At 33.5% G+C, this 22,055-nt stretch overlaps 2 protein-coding genes across 2 annotated transcripts in view; one reads left to right on the top strand and one right to left on the bottom strand.

Moving 5' to 3' along the window:
* The first annotated feature begins 1,873 nt into the window (after positions 1-1,873).
* On the top strand, positions 1,874-7,353 carry LOC132939671 (nuclear distribution protein nudE homolog 1). Its single transcript, XM_061006970.1, is given in 8 exon segments — positions 1,874-2,275; positions 2,419-2,663; positions 3,311-3,459; positions 5,069-5,205; positions 5,973-6,055; positions 6,057-6,132; positions 6,198-6,286; positions 6,346-7,353. Coding segments are annotated over 7 exon segments (801 nt in total). The 5' UTR covers positions 1,874-2,275; positions 2,419-2,465; the 3' UTR covers positions 6,415-7,353.
* A 178-nt stretch (positions 7,354-7,531) lies between these two features.
* Positions 7,532-22,055, bottom strand: part of LOC132939676 (glypican-6) — a 56,637-nt gene continuing 42,113 nt past the window's right edge. The window contains 14 exon segments of the mRNA XM_061006976.1: positions 7,532-7,987; positions 7,990-8,154; positions 8,157-8,179; positions 8,182-8,227; positions 8,230-8,277; positions 8,279-8,351; positions 9,981-10,558; positions 11,007-11,054; positions 11,056-11,133; positions 11,135-11,151; positions 11,233-11,398; positions 12,073-12,229; positions 13,604-13,838; positions 14,009-14,170. Coding sequence (XP_060862959.1) covers positions 7,775-7,987; positions 7,990-8,154; positions 8,157-8,179; positions 8,182-8,227; positions 8,230-8,277; positions 8,279-8,351; positions 9,981-10,558; positions 11,007-11,054; positions 11,056-11,133; positions 11,135-11,151; positions 11,233-11,398; positions 12,073-12,229; positions 13,604-13,838; positions 14,009-14,170 — 2,009 coding nt within the window. The 3' untranslated portion in view covers positions 7,532-7,774.

Here is a 22,055-nt window from a genome sequence, read left to right as displayed (position 1 = left end):
ATTCTAAGTGAGGCCTAATAATAGTGAAAAGTATAATAATTGTATAGAGTTTATGTTTTTGAAATTTCTTGTGCTTCTATAAATGAAACCTAACATTTGGAAAGCTTTATTAGTAATCGAATGTATGTGTGAAGAGAAAGACATATTGCATTCAAGTAAAATTCCTAAGTCTATGATAGAATTGACTCGCGTAAGCAATGTATGGTCGATTGAGTAGTTAAATGAAGGTTTATGAAGGCGAGTGAAGGTAATGATGCTACATTTATTAATGTAACAAATATCTTACATAACAAATACTGTTTGTTCCTGTTACCATAATTTGTATAGTTCAACCTCAAGCACTTCCTTAGTTCAATTTTACTCTAAAACGTTCGCTATTCATGAAATTTTTTTTACCAATAAATCAATAGTTGTTTAATTATCGATAATAAATTATAATTAATGTCATAATTATTATGTTCACGCGGCGTTATAGATAGGCTTTTTAGGGGCATCGCTGTCGTGAATGCATTTTTTTCCCGGTTCACATATTATAATAATATTATAGGTACTTATAGCCTATAGGTAATTTTAATATATAATATTATGCATTTTATCACATCGTAGTACAAAATAACTTATAAGTTAGTACAAATATTATAGGTAGGGCGGAAAACAGTATGTACTTACCTATATAATATCATATTTATACAGCATAAATACTAAAGAAAAATGCAATTTTAAGAAGGTAACTCAAATTAAATAATTAACAATAGTTTCTATTTTTACGAAAAATTGGTAAAAATTTAAAAATTAATATTTACAATGTATAATAAATGAATAACCATTTAGTCTCCTCTGGTAGGTATTTGAATACTTTTTCTATATTGTTATTAAAACTTGACGTTAGCTGGTTCGTTTTTTGATATGGTTAAATTGAATTTACATGTTAAAAAATTAATCATTTTTTTTAAAAATACCAAATACCAATACATTTTTAAAACAAACAACTCAGATTTTTCAAATAAAATTTCTTACAATAAGATAACATTTTATATAAAAAGTCATGACAAATTAGATAGGTAGGTATCATCACTGCAGTTGTGGGTACTAGTTTTGCGCATCTCTTTCATCTTCGGCCCATGTCATAGTTCTCCACTTTTCATTGGTTGATTTTGTTCTATGTTATATTATATGAATGTATTATGTATATGATTGACAGCCAATAAGAAGTGGAGAACGATGATACAGACGAAGTAAAGAATGGAGGATGCAAATCAAAAAATTGTCTATCTAATTTGTCATGTAAAAAAGTAAAAAAAAAATTTAAAAGTTTGATATTAGGTACCTATTTAGTATTACACACAAGGTCCTTCAATTTGACAAAATACATTTATCAAATTATACAAAAAATTGCATTTAAAATACAGATGTTATTAGTAGAATTTTGCACTTATACGTTTTAGACTTTGGTATCTGCCATTTTGGCATTTAATATTGGTTTCGTAATTTCTTAGGTATGTATGTTTTGGCATGTCAATGTGGGAAATGTAAACGAACAGCGGCCACAACGACACCACCTCACCGGAGCAAACTGGTGTCATTAGCTGATGAATAGAATTATAGAAACGTTATATAATTTTTTTAGTAATTGCTTGTAGTTTGTACGCTGTAGCGTAATTATAGAGTTCAATGCAGCTGAGTGATTATCCTTTTACCACAGAACAATTTACCGAACATCATCGTGCCACCGCGCGCACGGAAATTTAAACCGTGGCCACACTGCGCACGATTATTTTGGCAGCAGTGACTCCCACCACCGCGGTGACCGTTCGACCGAAACGGCGGAACGGAACGTTTCGCACGACCCGCGAGTCACCACCAATCAACAGTAGTTATTCGTTACTGGTTGCCCAATTCCCAAACTATCGTGCGCTCTCGTGTCGGTCGTTTCGTCACATCGAATATTTCGTGTCTGTGTTATGAAACCAGAAACACATTCCACAGCTGCAACTGATAACGTTACACGGACTGACAGTCACACAGAGCACTTTCTATTATTCGGATCGACGGTGTTATTGTAGCGCAATATTATTGTGATTGTCCACTGATTTCGTTCAGAAATTGATTACGGTCGTCGGACGTCGATGGTCGAGAAGTAAGAACTCTGTGTGGTTTATTCCGTTCTTCGAAGTCCATCATTCACTGGGAGTCAATCGCTGGACGAGGCGGTGGTTCGGAGAAGGATATCGAGAAGTATACAGGGCTTTGGGGACAAGCATCACATCAGCTGCTGGTAGGACAACAGACAATCAAACAACCGTTTCATTGCCAGTAATTAATAATTATATTGTGATCTGTTTCTGTTGTTTCGTAAACAAGGTAGGTACATTCATCGTTCAGTATTTACATTTAAAATCTTACAAGTTTCATCGACAGGTCATAGTACGGTTGGCGCTTCGCTCGATTGTTATATTCAAGAAACGATGACTGATCAAAATGAAACAGACAATGAAGACTGGAAGGAAAAGTACAAAGCACTGGAAAAAGAATACGATGATTTTCGGGAACAGTCTCAGTCTCTAGAACGTGAATTGGAAATGGATGTCGAGGCGCTGGAGAAAAATAACAAGGAGCTCAAATCAAAAAACAATCAATTACAATTTGATCTCGATACATTAAGGGTATGTAGATGGTTAGATCAGATTTTATTATTCATTAAATAAAAATTTGGTTCATAGTTAAAAATAATTTAACAATTAGTAAACAAAGTTAACAAAGGAAAAAAACCATGGCTCATCAAGTGTTCTTAATATTCAAGGTTGAGCAAGTTAATGTAATAATTAACTGTGACAAGTTAAGTTTCCTTCAGTTACAAATTAAAGCTAACAATGAAATAATTTAACTCTATAAGTTTGAAGTTAAAATGAAAAATAAAATTTTTTTCAAGCTACAATATTTTTAAGTCCTTAAGTGCCCTAGTATTTTGATTTACACAAACATTTACCAAAATGCTTAACAGTACAAACATCAGATTATTATGATATATTATTAAAAAATAAATGACTAAAATTGAAAAACGACAAGAAATCAGTATTGTTAGTTGGCTCCGCATGATACGAAAAGAAAATTAACTTAACTGCACAATAATGATAATTAATTATAAAAAGTTAAGTTACAACAGTAACAATTTTATCTGAGTTATAAATTTATTCTTATTTATTGATATGTTAATAAGTTAAAAAAATAACCTTAACTTTTTGACAAGTTAATGCCTTTGAAAATGCCTATTACAAACGATTAATAGCTATGTTTGGTTTATGCTTTATAGACTAAAAACCGTGAAGAGCAGCAAAATCTTATGAACCAAATACATAGTTTACAAGATGAGGCAATCCATTTTCACGAAAGAGAAACAAACTATGTAAAATACATCAGAGAATTGGAACAGAAAACTGAAGACTTAGAAAAGTCACAAAGGTTTGTTGGTTTTTAATCAATAACCATACTTGATAAATATATTTATATTTCAGTATACCTAAATAGTTTAATATTTTTGTATTATTATATCAAAGTAATTGTGGTATATCATTACTTAAGAATAGGTTTTCAGTACTTAAACGTTAAAACAACTGTAGCCGGATACCTGATAGTCTTAATAAAATTATATTTCATTTTATGAATTAATGCTCTGCAGAAATAACACACATATGAATTATATAATTCTAACCGCAAGAAGTATGTACGCTAGTTAAGAATACAAAATCGGAACCCTAGTATAAATTGTTGGAATTTATGGGAGTATGTTTTCAGTGATAAATAATAATACTAAACAATCAACACCTCAACATTGGACCTTTGGAGGGAACTTTTGCTAAACCTATGAGACAAGTAAAGAAAAATGATAATTAAGAGTCGTATCAAGCTGGTGATCATAGCATTGGGTGGTAGTCAATATAAGGAAAAAAAAGCTTTTCCAGTAATCCATCCTTGTTAAATTGTTTTTTCTTCTGAGTCTGTTACCAGCTACATCTTCTATGACCTTACAAATTACATTGAGTAAATCCATTGGTAAAAGTATACTAGACAAACATAATTTTTTTTTTTTTTTGATCACAAGATGCCCTAAAAAAATAATTATTGTATTATTATATTATATTTTTACCATTGTTTGATTATTACAATTTATTTTAAATTGTTTGATTAAACAACAATATTCAATTATTAATTAATAGTTGATTTTTAATGATGATGAAATTAAATAATTGCCCACCTCTAATTTCAAACTGCTATATTTTCATTATTTATAACTCATTAGTCATTACAGTGAAAAATTTTTATATCTTAGCCAACTAATGTGAGGACTACATGTTTAAATTTACTCTTATAATCAAATATGTTACTATTAGTAAGAACTTCCATAACTAAAGTATAACTGATATAAAATATTAAGTATACTATCAAAAGTAATAAATAATGTTTGCCAATATTTAAAAAAACTGATTATTTTTGTCATAACAAAAGTTATTGGATTACCTTCATCAAATTTGTGACTTACCTATTTTAATTTTTAGTTCTGTGTAGTACTAATTTTAGATGAGTCCTAGAAGGATGTCATTTCAGTATTTGTTTTATCTTAAACTCACAAGCAACATAAATAAAGTTGGTAAAATATAAGGTTTTTTTTTTATTTTAGTTAGACAATAAAAAACAAAAATTTGTAAATTTAAATGGATATTAAATTGTTTTGAGACTATATTTAGATAAATAAATGTCGTAGGTATCTTTAAATATATACCTAATTTTTGTAATGAGTGGTTTTAATGTAAGATTACTCAAAACCATAAAAATAAAATGCCCGTGAGTGCGTTTTATTTATGTTGCTCTTGGGCCATAGAGATAAATTGAAAAGTGCATAGACACTAGTCATCCTCTTAATAACAATTTAATTGTTTATAAAAATTAGATATAATTCATGTATTGTCTTGAAGTTTTAAATTTAATAATTTAGTTTTAATATATTTTTATTGTATTACCTTGCAAAATAATAAAAGATAAATAACCTAGATCTTTTGATTTATATTTTCAGAGAAACTTGTGCATCTTTAGGAGACTTTGAAACTAAAATGAATGATGCAATTGAACGAAATGCACTCCTTGAAGTAGAACTTGATGAAAAAGAAAGTTTGCAAGCAATGGTTCAAAGGTTAAAAGATGAAATTAGTGGTAAGTCCAAAAAGTAACATGTCATATTTTCTTACCATCAAATATTTATTAGTGTTGAATTTATTATTATTTATACCTATATTTTTAGTATTAAGTGTAAAACACTAATAAGTTAGGTAAAGATATATCTAGTACAGAAATCGATTACTTTTAAGGTAATACAAATATAAAAAGTGATAAATTATAAAATTTTTCCTAAAAATACATGATTATAATTTATATAAAATTTAGTTCTTTTAATCACACAGAATTTTCTAATTAAATATTTTTACTATATAGGTAGTAGGAGGTACCTAATATTTATTTAGTTTTTTAAAATTATTTTTGTATATTAATTTTATTGGCTATATTTTTGAAGTATTGCCTGTCGTTCTCAATTTGTCAAGCTTTAGGCATTTTTTACCAACGCAATTTATTTTGATTTACATTTTAATTTCTTTTTATTTCTTGTTGGAAAATACTGGCACTGTTAAAAATGAACAAATAAATGTATTGGCTACAGTGTAAATATTTCATTAGTCTGTGGTAGTGACATAATGTACTCATTAACCAAATAATATTGGTTGTGTTATTATATCACCAAAAACTGGACTATACTGAAAATTATTTCTGTTCACTCATCACTAATAAGTTTTAGATTTTTTCAAAAACAGTAAAGTTATATTATTATATTTTATGTAGTTGAAACTGGAATTTTAAACAGTGAACAAAATTATGTATGTTACGTAATATGCTCATCGTTATAACTTCAATACATTTTTTTTCAGAACTGAAACAAGAAATTCAGAGTAAAGAGCGCAAATTGAATCCTGAAATGAATGAATCTCAAGCTGCAGCCGCTGTCAGGCGGTTGTAGCAGCTTTAGGGCAGCAGTAGACAATAGACTGTCATCTTCAGCAGATAACACGCCTAAAAGTCATTCAAAAAGTAAATTGAAAAAAAATATTTTTGATGAATTGATATTGAACTGTGCTATTATTCAATTTGTTTAGGTTTAAGTGGAAATGTTGTATTTCATTCACCACCCACCAAATTAGCTAGAGTTGGCGATATTGTTGGAGATCTGATGAGAAAAGTACATGTAAGTCATGTCTATTTAAACCTATATATTAACAGTGTTCAATACAATTTTTTTTACAGGTTCTCGAACTTAAACTAGTGGAAGCCAAGCAAATTAATGGAGCTAAAACTCAGAACTGCCCATTCTAACAAAAAGCTTTGAGGCAGACCACACAAATGGTTCGCCTTCTGTAGCTGAATCCTGTATACTTTATATGCTGCTGAGAATCCTTGAGTTTTATATGTGTATCTGCTCTCTGAAATGCATTATCCTATTGACCTAGGGCGACTGTTTCGTATGTTGAAGTCGCTAAAATACTATTTTCTCGTTTCCTGATGACACATTTGAAATGTTATAATTTTTCACAACACAAATGCAATGTAAAGTTTCTTTTTATTTAATTATAAATTATTTATATACATGATATAAGTACATAATTACATTACAAGTAAACTTATGACAAAAAAGTTTTATTTTAATTTTATTTACTTATAGATTAGTATTAAATAAGGCCTTAACAACGAAACATGGACCCTTCTTTTGTAGAAAGACAGACAATAATATGTTTGTACAAATATTTATGATATTATGCACATAAGATTATTTTTAAATCACATATGTTTATGTATAAAACAATAATGTATTACAAAAATATATTTACCCAATAAAAAAAAATGTATATATTAAAGAAAAAAAATTGTATAAATGAAAATCAAAGTTGTACATTTTTTCTTTGTTAGCTACATTTTTACAATTTATGAGAATGTTGACTAGACTAATTCACTTAAAAATTAAAACAAATAAAAATCATCGTAAACAAATACACCTCCTTATTGTGGTGCGAGTCAAATGCCTTTATTTGACCGAAAGAGTTTTGGGACTTGAGGGGAATTTTACTTGAAAACCGGGTAATTTAGAATAAATATATAAAAGATGATAATAATATTATATACATTGTAATGTCGGCGTATCGAGTGTGTAACGTATTGATCTATCGAGAGATATACGTTTATAAATTCTTAACCATAACAACATTAACAACCAATTACGAGCTGCATGATGAGATATTTGAATATAATATATACTTATATTAATTAAAACTAAAACGAATACATTATAATAATATTATGTTAGCGTCCTACTTACAATGTTAGGTATTATGTTTAGTCGTACAACAAACTATCATATACAAAGTAACGTCACTATTAATTTTATATTATGATATATCATATTATATATTATACTTTCGATGAAGACTCTTGGGGCCGGCCCGTCTGCTCGTCCGAGGATAACGACTAAGGATGAGGTAGTCGCGCCGGGCCACCATATTATATACACGCGACTACGCTAACTTAACGAATAAATTTGTACACGAAAAGAAAAAAATTTATCACAGTCCAACAACACGCGCTGAACGTTTTTTTGTTGTTGTTTTTTTCTTCTTCATTTATGGCACCCGTCCGAAAACGACAAGAGTTAAATAATAATAAAATTGGGAAATAATAAAATTTAGAAAAAACCGCGAAGGAAAATATCAGTTTGCCCGCTCACAGAATCCACCTCGAGGAACGAGCCGCCGAACCAGACGGCGACCACCGGCAAAAGGTACGTGGCCAGCGCCTTTTGGAGCGTCGGTTTTGACCTTGGTGGCCCGGCGCTCGATCCCGAATCCGCGCCTACGTCGGACGGGTCTGTGGCCGTTCGCGTCGGCGAGGGCGTCGGAGCGTACCGGCCGCGTTGATGGCCGTCGTGGCCGCGCCCGTTTCGCCCCACTGGTGGTGGGCGGTGGAGGAGACGTTGGAAGACATGTAGCCACGCCCGCCGGAGTCTGAATCCTCGTCACCGGAACCGTCGCCTGACGACGCTATCGCTCCGGCGCCCACTCGACTACGCCGCCATGGAACACCTCTTCATGTCCCACTCCACGTCCAGCCCTTGATACGCATTCTTCAGAAGGTTGATCCAGCTGCTCTGAGCGCGTACACCTGTTCGTTGAGCAGGCTGCTCGGTCGCGCTTACGTCCACCGGCACCTCGGGATTCCTCTTCTGGTTTTTGAGGCCGTCCCGCATCACCTCCTTGCCATAACTGAAAAAAATTCACCATAATTCGATGTCAGTACATTATAATAATTTAAACTCATTAGGGTAGGGGGGGAGGGTTGAAGTAAATAAGCCTGAAAAACAAAGTATGTAGTCCACATACTATTGCGGGGGGTGAGAGTATTATAATTTATAATATTACGGATGGAAGAGGTAAAAAAGAAACTATTGAATGTGTCAGGCTAAATTGGCATTTAATCAAAAAAAAGGAGTCTTTATTACTTCAAGAAAATATAATTAGCCTACAAAAACGAAAAGGCATACTTTTGGAATATATATTAGTGCTGTATATTGGCGAAACATTTTGACGATTATTCGAGATAAGTTGGGTGGATGTGGTGACTACAGAGAAATAATAATCGAACTATTATCTGACGGGAAATGTATCAAGACAAAAAAATGTATGGGTGGCTTATAGGTTGTTGTAGAAATGGGTGAATGGAAAGTGAAAATGTAAGGGGAAAACCGCGAATTGTGGAATATAATATATGAGACCAGTATCTATAGTGATGGACAAATTATGAAATTCGCGTATGAAGAAATTAAAAGGAATCAAATAACAGGAAAGAGTGAAAAATTGTTGGAGACCGATCTTAGGATTAATCATGGAAAGATGAAGAATAATTTATAACTCTGGTTGTATGACAATAATATAAATATTCTACCAATGTGTCTGAAAATTACACACTATATTATACACGTATAAAATCTATAATAACATTAAGTGCGACAGAGCATAGTGATCAGAATAATAATAAATCAATATGCCGGTGGTAAGTCTCGGATTTGCATGCGTTAATTGCTCATTTTCTCCGATCGATCGAATCGTTGAATGTAGCTATCAGTGTAAGCACAAAATACCCATGACGCTATGGATAAGACTTCGAAACTTCTGTGTGCCTAAATACCTATATCCAAATTTTACGATACTTAGATTACATAATGTATATTTTGCAGCTGTGTTATGGCTTGCGGACGTTTGCCTATTTTACGGTAATAATCTCGATAGAAAACAAAATTATTCATCAACGTTGCAATTCTTAATATTACGACAAATTATATGTTACACGATGGACGTAGTGTTGGTTGATTGTGAAAGGTTATGTGCAGTTTTTCAATGTTTAACTTTAAATATTAAAATTTAAACGGAGCTACATATAGTTCCGTCCGTTTTTTTTAGCAATATATTATATATATTTTTATAAAAATGTGGTTTTTATGAACATATTTTAAGGAATTTTTATGCATATAAATTGGAGACACCTAGCCATATACACGTTTCATATGTAAATAAATCACTGGGAGATTCCAAGTCGATCGCATATCTTGACAGTTGTTCGAAGGGAATGTATTACAGGTACGAGTATTTACACCATTTTTTAGTACATTTAATGGGTTTACAAATATAATATTATGTATTTTTTTCCTCATTTTTTTTTTTTTATCAACTAACAGATAAAATCAAAAATTTGTTATTAATTGTTTTTTTGTTTATAAAATATAGCGTTTAAAGTCGGGTAATATATTATTTTTAACCGCCCTAAACTAATAGGTACCAGTCTTGAGCACAATTATTTATATTTAATTTAATTTAATTTAATTTATATTTTATTACCTGGCCAATGCAGATCCGTTCCAGCAACTGGAGTTCTGAACAGTCTCGATCACGGCCACATCGTTGTTGCACACCTCGTACGGCAACCTCTTCCAGAAGTTTTTCGTGGAAGACACGTGGGTGCCGATGTCCTTGAGCAGCCTGTGGAACGCGAACGCAGGACCTCCTTGGTCTTCTTCCTCGTCTTCGAGACCGTTGTTCTTGTTGTTCTTTTTCCTGTTCTTGTTTCCTCCACCGCCGGCACCGTTCTTCGGTCCGTTGTTGTTTTTGTTCTTCCTCTGCGGCTGCTGTTGCTGCTTCTTCCGTTCTCCGCCCTCTTCCGGGACGTTTTCTTTTTTCTCGTTTCTGGCCTGAGGCGGCACCGCCGGCTTCACGTCGTCGTATTCGTCGTCTTCGTCGTCCTCATCGTCATCATCGTCCTCGCCGTCCTCGTCGGCCTTACCGGCGTCCTTGTTCTTACCGTCGTTCATCACCCGTCCTTGTTGGTAGTCGTAGTAGTCGTCGCCGTTGTACAACACGTCGCGGCGACGGCGCCTACGCGACGGACCCAACGTCGGTTTACCGCAGTTGGCGAACACCTGTTAGACACGAACACAATAATGACACCATTAACACGGTTTCCAGATAATACGTATATAGTTCCAGAGTGGTTTTATTTTCTCGATGTTAGTAGTTGGGGGGGGGGGGGGGGGCGAAGTTATAGGAAAATCGCACTTTAGTCCCACGCAAGCTATAATAAAAAGGGCATATCGAACCGAAGACTTAATATATATTATACCTACACGTTACTGAGAAGTATATACATTATCATCGAACATCGCATTTTGGTGTTCTTCCCCCTCCCCTATTTTTAACCATGACCGGAACAGTAGTTTTATTTTCGCTCACAAAATGTAATCTTACTAGATTGGTATTGAATAGGGAAACTCGGCCAGGTGTACATTTTTAGGGACTAGACTGTAGTGCGAATGTTTTTTTTTGGTCTAGTGGGTTACTATAGATAGGTATGGTATACTATAATTTTGCCATCATTATACCTTTTTGCGAAACCTTCTGAGAATTCTCTTGGAAGTTTCATTATTCCTTCGGATATCTTCACATTGATCGGTATAACGACCAGTTCGATGTTGAACGGCCCTAGCAGACGCTTTTTTCACCTTCTCCATGATATCTGTAAATGGAATACATGCAGTTATGTTGTATGTGTATCCAAATCGACATAAAAAACTATCATCCAATCCCAATGGCTTACCCAAAAACGCGTTCCAGTCTTGATCGAGTTGCGAGTGGTACGCCAGACATCCCTTCATGACGTTCAGACAATATCCGTTACAAGCTTTGCTGTCCTGCAATCCTTTGCAAGCCGGGCATTGAGTCATTCTGGAAAAACCGACCAAACATTCTTGGGTAGGCGCCATCTGTAAAATTATAAATCGATCGCATATTAGTACCTATATAGCAACCATCACGCAAGTATATTATATAAAGTTTTTGGTTTAATAACACAGCTTCCTCTCCCTCTCTAATTCAACAATCACATTTTGATATAAAACTTCATTTAGGTATCCGAATTGTAGATTCCAAAAAAATAATAAATTATATAAGAACATATAATATATAATAAACATTATTATAGTATATTGTGCTAATATAATAATAATACGTCAAAAAGACGAAATCATATATAACTAACTGATATAGGTAATAGGTACCTATTTAATATATTAAGTACCTTAGACAGACTACGCATGTACCCCTAAATGCAATTATGCACTTACGTTGAGCCATTAATCATTTTTATTTTAAAACCAAATTCATGCAAGTCTCCGACATGACGACATCGTGAATGATCCTGATTTGTAAATAATTCTATTATACTTCCAATGCTGTTAGATTATAATGAATAATAATATACTCTATTATTTTTTTAATTCGTGTTTTTAAGCTAACAACAAAAATGAGCGAGTTCTACTTAGACTGCGTAAACGCGTTTTTGTCGTACGTGTGTAAGACGGTGACAACACACGAGGGTGTTAATAGGTATATAATGAATTAAACAAAACATATAATACGTTCACGGTGTAAAACGAACCTTGTTGATGTTGGCCAAAATGTCACCGGCTATTTTCAGTGCCTGGACGTACGTTCTGGAAGCGACAAATGACCTTTTCAGCGGCGCCGAAAGTTTGTCGGGCACGTCGCCAAAGGGCGCTACTTCCGACATGCTCTCGCTGACGCACACCAAATACCTGCGAAAAACACATAATCGAACGGGGTTATAAAAATGTACCTATAATCAACCTTTACTGATGATATATAATATGTTAATATTATTGTTATTTATTTATTCTGAAATATTTTTCAAAATTATTATACAGATACTTAATTGAAATAAGTCGGTACCAAAAAATGTTCCTATACATTTCTGACCTATAGGTACCCTCCTTTTTTGCATAAATTACCTTGGGTGTTTGGGACTATTTTTGAAATTCTCGCGTTTTATTATAAAGGGATCCAGAACAATTTTGTAATATAATAAATATAGCCTATTTTGTGTACAACAAATTTGGAGAGATAATATATATATTATAATCGCCCGAAATCACATACCTATAGTGCGAGTACAATATTATTAAGAAAGTGCGGTCGCAGTAATCGGAAAAATCATCGCAGGAAAACACCATTCACCAAGCATAATATGTTCATCCCCATTCCCATTATACCTATCCGTAAATCATTAGTTAAAATGTTAAGTTTCATGTTGTAATAATGTAATTATAGTGTCCCGTGATGGTTTAAAATTATAGCAATCACTCTAATCGATATTGTAATCTGCCGTTTGCGTTTTATAATTTAACTGTCCCCGAGTATAAAAAAAAAAAAACAATAATAAGTATACTAGAACTATAAGACTAAACAATAAATAGGTACTAAAATATATAGTATAATATAATACTGTCATTATTAAAAAAAAAAGGTTGTCTCGTTTGAAAAAAAAAAGGAATGTGCAGTACCGTCGAACGATACTATATTATTGTTATCACGGCATAACAAATCGAATTTTTTAGAAATACGTAATGCTAGGATAAACGGGGATGAGCAGCCTTATTGCGAATCACCCTGCTGTGTCGTCCCGAAATACCATAGCTATTGTGTAAGTATATATATATTTGTGTGTTATTGCCCACACGAGCATTCGTGACCACAGCTGTGTCAGTCGTACCTCTATATGATGGTAAACTGATGATATATATCATAAAGTTGTATACTGGAAAACGGAACTCGTGCAGCGGCGCGGACTTTTGAAAACGTGACGGAAATCTACGAAATCGCTCGCGTCGTTCGTGCCAAGTCGACCGCAAGAGCGGTTCTCCGTTCATTCAGGCAGAAACAGAAAAAGTTTTCCGAGAGATATTGTCGCGCGATCGTATACAATACTTGTGCATTATATTACATAGAGCGAATAAAATATTAAAACGCATAATATATACAGTTGACACATTATATATTACGTATGAGACGCAAGCGGGAGAAAAGCTATAGTTTGAATATGAGCATAATGCTATATGCCTATACATAAGATGCGTGTCAAAATGATAAAACGTGTATAGAAAATCACTCACTTTGCGTCGAACGTAAACTGGCTGTTCATGACAGTGAACATTTTCTGGCAAAGCACGGAGAAGAAGTTTTCCAACACCTCGACGATGTTCGTGTTGCCAGCGTCGTAATACTTTTCCAGGTCCCGGAACAGATCCTGGAACAGGTACGAGTTCTGTTCGTACATCATTCCGTACGTCTTTTTGAACATGTCGTGGAAACCCATTCTGGCCTTGTTCAGCATATCCTTGAAGTACTCTAAATATGTACACAAGAAACGAAGAGAAAAAATTAATAAATAAACGCGACCGATTGATTATAGGCTGCAGTACAGATGTACATTTTATATTAAATTCGCATGTGTAAATCAACTAGCATGTTTTCGAATAATATATAGATCGTATATAATAATTGGTAAATATACTAACCATCGAATTTCGCAGCTTTCTCTTTGTACATGCCGCTTAGGGTTTTTAACGAAGTCTGCAGTTTGTCGTCGTACATATTTCTGCCAACAGTCACCAGTTGTGGTTCGGAGTTTTCGTGACAACATGTCTCTTGCGATTTCCCACACACTTGTAAGTAAGCGCCTGTAAAAGAAAAAAATTCCTTCGTTAGCGATGTACGATTCGTTGTACTACGATCAATGATTATAATAATATACGAGATATAATATATGTGACTAAACTATAATAGTACATTTTTTCATTTTTATAGGTATTGCTTTTAAAACAGCCTATAGTAGATACTATAGATAGTTTTGGACCATGGGTATGGTCACACAGCACGATCTAGTGAAATTTCTCCTAGTTCCTATTCGGTATTTAGTTTTTAGAGCTTTCACTGCGTAATAAATAATAATAAAAATAATGATATACATAATAATTGATATTTTATTGTATTTATATTTGGACAATAATATTATTCCAACTATCTAATATTAATATTATGTAATACAATATATAGGTTTGCTGTGACTAACTAATACCACCGCAGAGTTGCCGGACCAGATGTTTATCCGACAATATTGATACGTGACTTTAACACAATTATATCGAGATTTCTCGTTCATTAATAAGTCGATCCCCTGCGCCAGAGTGTGTAAGTATGTAGTATATCGTGCTATATTATACACCCGCTCCTAAATAATCTAATAGTTTAGTACACCCGAATAATGAATGAAGAGAGTATTACGCGGATTCCCTTAAACGCGTTCGAGGTCGCTCATTGTGTATTAAATCGTGTGATGTTAGCTCGAATGATGTGTATTTCATTATTATACGATGAGGCTAATCGTTTTGAACGAAAAAAACAAGTCAATTAAGGGCGTTGGGAATTAGTCAGACGCATTCAAGATTCTCCATTGTCACGGTAAATTTTTAAAAACGAATTCGTCAACAATATATTTAGGTGGGTACCTACCTATATAGGCGTATATCTAGGTACCTATACATAATAACGCGCGGAACGTCTTGATCTGGAGGGGAAAAACGTTCTTTTATGCATTGATCGTAATCGTTTTTTGAATGTTTCCTCTTTAAAGGAACAATACAGATCCGTTTTTTAGATTTATTTTTTAATGCTGACTATTTTTATGAACGATTTCGACGATCCCGTTATGCAGAATGCGAGAAGAGACCATCATCGCGAGTCTCCCAACAATGAAATTATCTTTGCATCGGGTACGAAGACGGAGAGGACTGATAACGCAGCGATGCTATTATAGGTCGATGGACGAGTTTCATGCATTATTATTGTCCATAATATTATGATATATATTATGTATTATGATTATATACGATACGGAATTGCGAAATGCAAACATCAGCTGGTTAAAAGGTATTAGTTTTTTAAAATTTTTTTTTATAGGCTTTCAACGGATGAGAAGCCTGCACAGAAAAGAAAGCCCTATATACAGTGAAACTATATACCTTATATTATTATGCAATAACAACTATTCTATTTTATTTTTTTTTTACTAACGCATCAACAATTGGCCATTTTCGGTAACCGTTCCACAAAGTACCTACATGACGAATTCAATTTATCTAAGGTTCAACCCACTCGGTGTGTTTCATTCATACGAAAATGTTATGATAAAAAAAAGTCTTTGTTTACCGAATATAATGTGTAATAATATTATACCTACTCGTCTTATAGGTTCAACGCATAATTTTTTTGTATAGCTTCAAGTTTGGTACGTTTGAAATCCTGAAGGTTAGTACACTTCTAATTTCATTTAAAAATCGTTTGATCATTTAGAAAATTCATTCGGTCAGAAAATTATATAAGTGTGTGAAAATTTCTTAGGTTTATATTGTGGACAAAAATGGTTAAGATTTGTTATTTTTTTTTTTTTTTGTTGGAATTCGGAGGATATGGTATCTAATTTTTGGAGAAAAATGGCTTTTATAATTAAGTGGATGGGCTTAAAGATTTCGAGGTACCTGAGCCGATCAGAAAACGCGTGTAGAGTCACTGGACAGATATATAATGTTATATTATGATATATTATATTATAAAATATATAAGTTTTAATATTGGTAAGATATAAATATAACGTCTACAGAGCATAATATATACGCATATAGTCAAATGCAAGTATAATAAACACTATAATACTATACGAGTATATATATAGACGCGATCTGAGTGTCGTCGTCGTGTGTTAAAGGTGTACCGAATTTCGGAGACCGTCCACGAAGACCACGAATACTACGACGACGACAACAACCAGCGGAAGACCATAATCGTATAATTTAATATTATTTGTTATTACGTATACTATATAAAACGCGTACGACGTGTAATATAATATACAACTGATACAAGACCGCGAAGACGTTCGTGTCGTCGTGTTTCTCGCCCGGCGAGACATTATTATACCTACTGCACGCGTTACGATAATAATATTAATATTATCGTCATTAGGTGTAGGTATGTATATATATATATATATATCGTACACGCCTATAATAGGACAACGGTGCATTATAATATAGCTGGTCGACGAAATATACTGAAACGTGTGTGCGACCAGAGAAAAAAAAAATAAGAAGTTATAATATATTATCATCGTCTACTGCAGAGGCCCCCGCACATCACGCTGTGTTTACGAGTTACAGCCGCATGTTTAATAATAATAAAAATAATATGAGAACCGAGGAGCTAATGGGTTTCAATTGCACACACACACACAAACCAGCGCGCACACAACAATAATAGTATATAATAATATATGATTCGATAAAAACACATCAACACCAATCTCCGTCGAACCACGGGAACAGGAAGCCGGTCAATTTGTTTATACAAAAGTACGTAGAACGCCGCACATACGACGAAAGCGTTTTTTTCGTTAGAATTTTATCATATTCATATAATACTATACGCGTTTTGTATGTATTTATTTGTTTTAATATAATATAACGTACTGGGCTTCAACGGCCGCTGGAGTGAAAATATGATTAATTATATTTAACAAATTTTAAGCTCAGACCAATTATATATTATAATATAAACATATTGAACACTGCGCGATGGTTTTTAAATTGCGGCGCGATACAGATTTGCTAGTTTATTTTGCTTGTCGGTTTCCAAAAACCGCACACTTATGAGTTTGATTCGAAAAAGGTCCATAAGACAAAATCCACACACATTATCGGCTCATTGAACAGCAAGATACCACGCACTATTAATTTTAGACTATATAGACTAGAAATAGGTATTCTCAATGTAGGAAACTTTTACTAAGTTTACTAAAAGGTTTTGCAGAATAACTAAATTTTGTTTTAAATTGTGATATTCTTACCACTTAAAATTAAAAAATTACCTATGTTTATAAATATGATGAAATTGTCATTGTAACATGTGAAAACAAATTTAGAATTCTAATGTAGTTATTGTGATGAGTATTGTATAGTTAGTTGATGTAAATTTCTTTTATATTTTTTTTTATTTAAATAAATGTATAAATACCCAATAAATATTATATTTTACATTTAAAAGTATATACCTACATTTTTAGGTAGTTATAAAATGTTGGGTTTTTGGACGTTACACAACCTAAAAAAAGGGTGCTGTTTTAACCTTGAAAATATAAGTGGTTTTGTCCTGTATTTTATCTAAGGTGTGTAGTCTTTGGATTCAACAATTTGAATAACTTGCTTGAAGAAAATGGATCGGGACTAATGGACTATGAATTCCGTGGAAGCGGGTGGAGGATAGTATTTCTACTCTTTCTAGTTGGAGCTATTCAGTTAGTATGGTTGAGAGTTGTACGGCGTACACCGCAAGTGTTGCATGGAGGAAGTTTTTCAGTTGACATCAGGTGTCCGTGGATTATAATTTATAGATGTGTGCCCAATGGCCCAATTCTAAGTCGGTTTATAACCGTCTCTTTTCTAAAATCTATAGGGGGATGATTGACCTTTTGGTTTCGCATAATTTAATCGATAGCTTTTGCCATTCCTCTGGCCAAATGTCGTGCAGAGTAAGGTTTTTTATAACTTTTATGTACCCATAGATACCTAATAATATATTATCTTCTATCGGGTGAGTGATCAACGACCCCGTTGTATCTCTCGCGAACACGAACACACACACACCGTCCGTCGATCTATTTCTCTAGTCGCGTCCAACTATTTTTCTTGATAATAATCGCGTATCCACAGCATCAGCAGGACACACTATATAATGCGTATTATATAATAACACGCGCAGCACACGCTAATGACCCACCCGCCGACGGTGAATCGTATACGTAATAACTAATAATAAATAATAATAAGTACATATATATAATATAATATAAAGGTACCGTTGATTCGTGACAATGTCTTTCGACCACACAGGTCGCCCGAACGCTCAGAGGACGGAGGCGGTGGCGGTAGATATATCGAAACGCGCGTAGTGTATAATATAGGTACGACGATTGCTGCAGACTATAAATGTGTATATTATATTATTATTATTATTATTAGATAATAATAACGTAGAAACGGTGAAAACAACGCGTTATTAGGTGCATTATTATAAACACGAGCGCATTATTTTCGGGTAGGTAATGAAATAATAATTACGCATGTTGTGTAGGGCTATACTGCAGGTACACGCTGGGTGGATATTCAGCTCTAGTCTCTATGTAAAATGTATAATATTATAAAAAATAATATGCGAGGTACGGGGCCGTAATGATGGTAAATCGTGTGTATCGCTTTGGTAAACGACGACGACGACGACGACGACCGACCGACCGACCGACATTATCGCGAACGGTGTGTGTCGGCTGTGGGTGGGCCGAATAAAGAAAAATAAAATATAAAAAAGCATTCTCCGAGCGGCGTGCGCGTGATTGCCACCTTTATTATTTTAATGTTCTCCCGTCCCCCACAATGTTCGTTTTGGCTAATATCGAGCGGCCGAACAACGGTATCGATGAGAATACGAAAGGAAAAAAAATACACATAACGTAATAACAATATATAAATATACGAATCTCTATATACGACTACGGAGTGTTACGGACACTCTGCAGACGTACATTATATGTAGGTGAGTCATAGTACATAAATTACCATTTCCCAGTCCTCCTACTCTTACCCGCAGGACACGTTTTTAAATGTATATGTTTATTTCCCTGGGGCGCGTTGTGGAATCGTTAATACGTTTACCCTCGTCGTGGCTGTTTTTATTTTTCAGCGAAGGAACAGGACTCGACGTCCAAGTAGAATACGAGTATCCGCGGCGGCGCTCGAGACTTAGTGCGTTCAAAAACGTGCTTTAGCGCTTCAGCATCCTGCCGACACAAATCTCATTATAAAATACGGGCTTCTTTCCCGGAAGTCACTCTATATATTATGCTATATAAAATAAATATATATTCGCGGGGTCATGGACGAGGAGTAAAAAGTAAGTACACACTACCGCTATTATACAGAGTGATTTACCAAGCACGCTCATTATCCCCATTTTTTTTGTAACAATGAATTAATTAAGATTCTGATTTTGGAATTTTCAAGTATATAATGCTTAAGGAACAATATTTAGATTTTTATACCAATTAAAGAGTGTTATGTGGTGATCCAATCTTATTAATTTCAAATGAGCATCAATGGTGTAATAATGGATCTAAAATATAAAATAGTGTTAATTATTATACTTGGACAATGGCCAAATTTCACAAATTATAAGATTATTATACATAAAAATGTTCAAAAAAGTAATGTGATTAACAATTAATAGGAAAAAGATGATACTCATTTGGAAAATATGAATATTTATTTTTCACTGCAGGTCGCAGAAAACTTTATAAAAAAAATCTCCAAATATTTTAAAACGAAGCCCGCTTAAGTACATTTAAAAGTTCCAAAAATCAGAATTTGAATAAATTCATTATTAAAAAAAAAATGGGCTGAGCATGCCTGGCGAATCCGGAATCACTCTGTATATATATAATAATAATATACATATATATACAATATATAATAATAATATACATATAGATACTCGTTCGGCGAAAAGTTCCGTTTCCCTTTGTTATTCTTGTATCCCATCACTATAAATTAATACTGCTGCAGAATTTCATCTCTCGGTTATTTTAATTTCCCGTGTAGTGAATATAATTGGCGATTAAAAAACGTAACGAAATAATCGTCACCACGGTTCGTATTGAATATCATGTATAATACCGTATACACGACTGACGACTGGCAAGTCCCCGCCTTTTATACACACACTAATAATATATTATATTATTATAATATATTGAGTAAACACAAAACTCGGAGCGGAAAAGCCACAAACGGTTCTCCCTTTTTGTTGTTATCGCGTTTAAACCGTACTGCATGTGCCCAAAACAGCCTTCTCGGACGTTAACGTAATTATTTATGCTGACGAACAAACAAATAGTCGTGTGTTTACCACTGTGGAATACATAGATGTAGATGTATAATATTATGATTATGAACACGCATCGCACAAAATCGGTTATACAGACGAGTCCTGACGGGATCGTTTAATTATTATTCGGGCAGTGGGTATCCACGCACATCCTTTTCGGGAAATGCATTAACAAAATACAAATACAATGAATAATAATAATAATAGTGATATATTATAATGTATACCAGGGATGTCTCGTCGCATTTGTACTTTGTCGATTAGACATAATTTTTTATCTGATAATTTAAATTGATATTTTTTTAATGGATTATTGAAGAGAGCAAAGCTGAATAGTCAATATTATTTACAGTTTTGAGTAATTTTTGGTTTGCCTAAACACGATTAATGAAAAGAAGAAACCTAAAGTTGTCAAAATATATTTTAGATAGTACATAATTGCAGTAATAGCAAGCGTGTCCTTACTCCCGACATTATTATGTACCAGTTTTCCGGCGATGCGATTTGGAACACGTTTCCGATTTTCTTCACAGAGCTTTACCGATATTTCACGCGTATGCAATTTAATATTGTTGAACTTTCGTGATTTTAAATTTGCTAGTGGTTTGATCGAAATCGACAATTTATTAGTATCGCAATAAATGTGCCGAGTGCTTACAACACCCATATAATATAGTATTATTATAGGCACGCACCTACTATAATAATTAATAATTAATACCTATTACTGAACATATTAACCATTTAACCACAACATGATTGTACTTTAAATGACTGCGCGTTGTTTAGAATTGCTATACAGTCGATTAATCACAGCGTAGCAATGACGATTAATCCAACCGAAACTATTTAAACGGACTTAATCGCCGGACCTGCACGCTCACCGATAAATACATATAAATAGAATTAATCGCGTCCAGAGAAACGTCGTTGAAACTTGATATAGGTAGGCGATCGCGAGCGTTCCATTCGAATGATCATGCCGCATTGGCGATCGAATTACATATTCATTTAATAATGTTCATTTAATAATAATAATTATTGTATTCGGTAAGTCTCGCCGAACTTATCGTACTATAAGTAACCGATAGTGGAGGACCTGAGGACGTGCATACATGTATTATATTATAAATTATAATATAGGTATATGCATTCGCGTTTGTGGTCACCGTATTTATGTTTATTAGGTAGGAATAATAAATAAATTTGGGTTTACGTTCGGCAGTTTTATCGTTTAAAATTATTTTGAACAGCAATTATAAACCTCACAAAGACTTAATCTGGGTTCTCTCGTCGGATTTGTGTACACTTCAATTTTAAACTTACCTATTATAATAAGTACCTACGGTATAAAGCATTATAATATTTAAAAATTCGTATATGTCTATAACGATGCGGCGATCGCTCAGAATTAAAAAAACTAGGTAAGTAATCGTCAAATAACTAAAATTTGATGTTTTAATATTTTAAGTGTAATACATATATTATACATGTGGCTATGGGTTTAATATTTTAAAAATAATACCGGATTCCTGGTCAGTAACAGTAATTCGGATTAAAACGGATTAGAGCGTT

The sequence above is a fragment of the Metopolophium dirhodum genome, chromosome 2 (genome assembly GCF_019925205.1).
Source record: "Metopolophium dirhodum isolate CAU chromosome 2, ASM1992520v1, whole genome shotgun sequence".
Classification (NCBI taxonomy): Eukaryota; Metazoa; Arthropoda; class Insecta; order Hemiptera; family Aphididae; genus Metopolophium; species Metopolophium dirhodum.
This window is presented reverse-complemented; position numbering and strand designations above follow the sequence as displayed.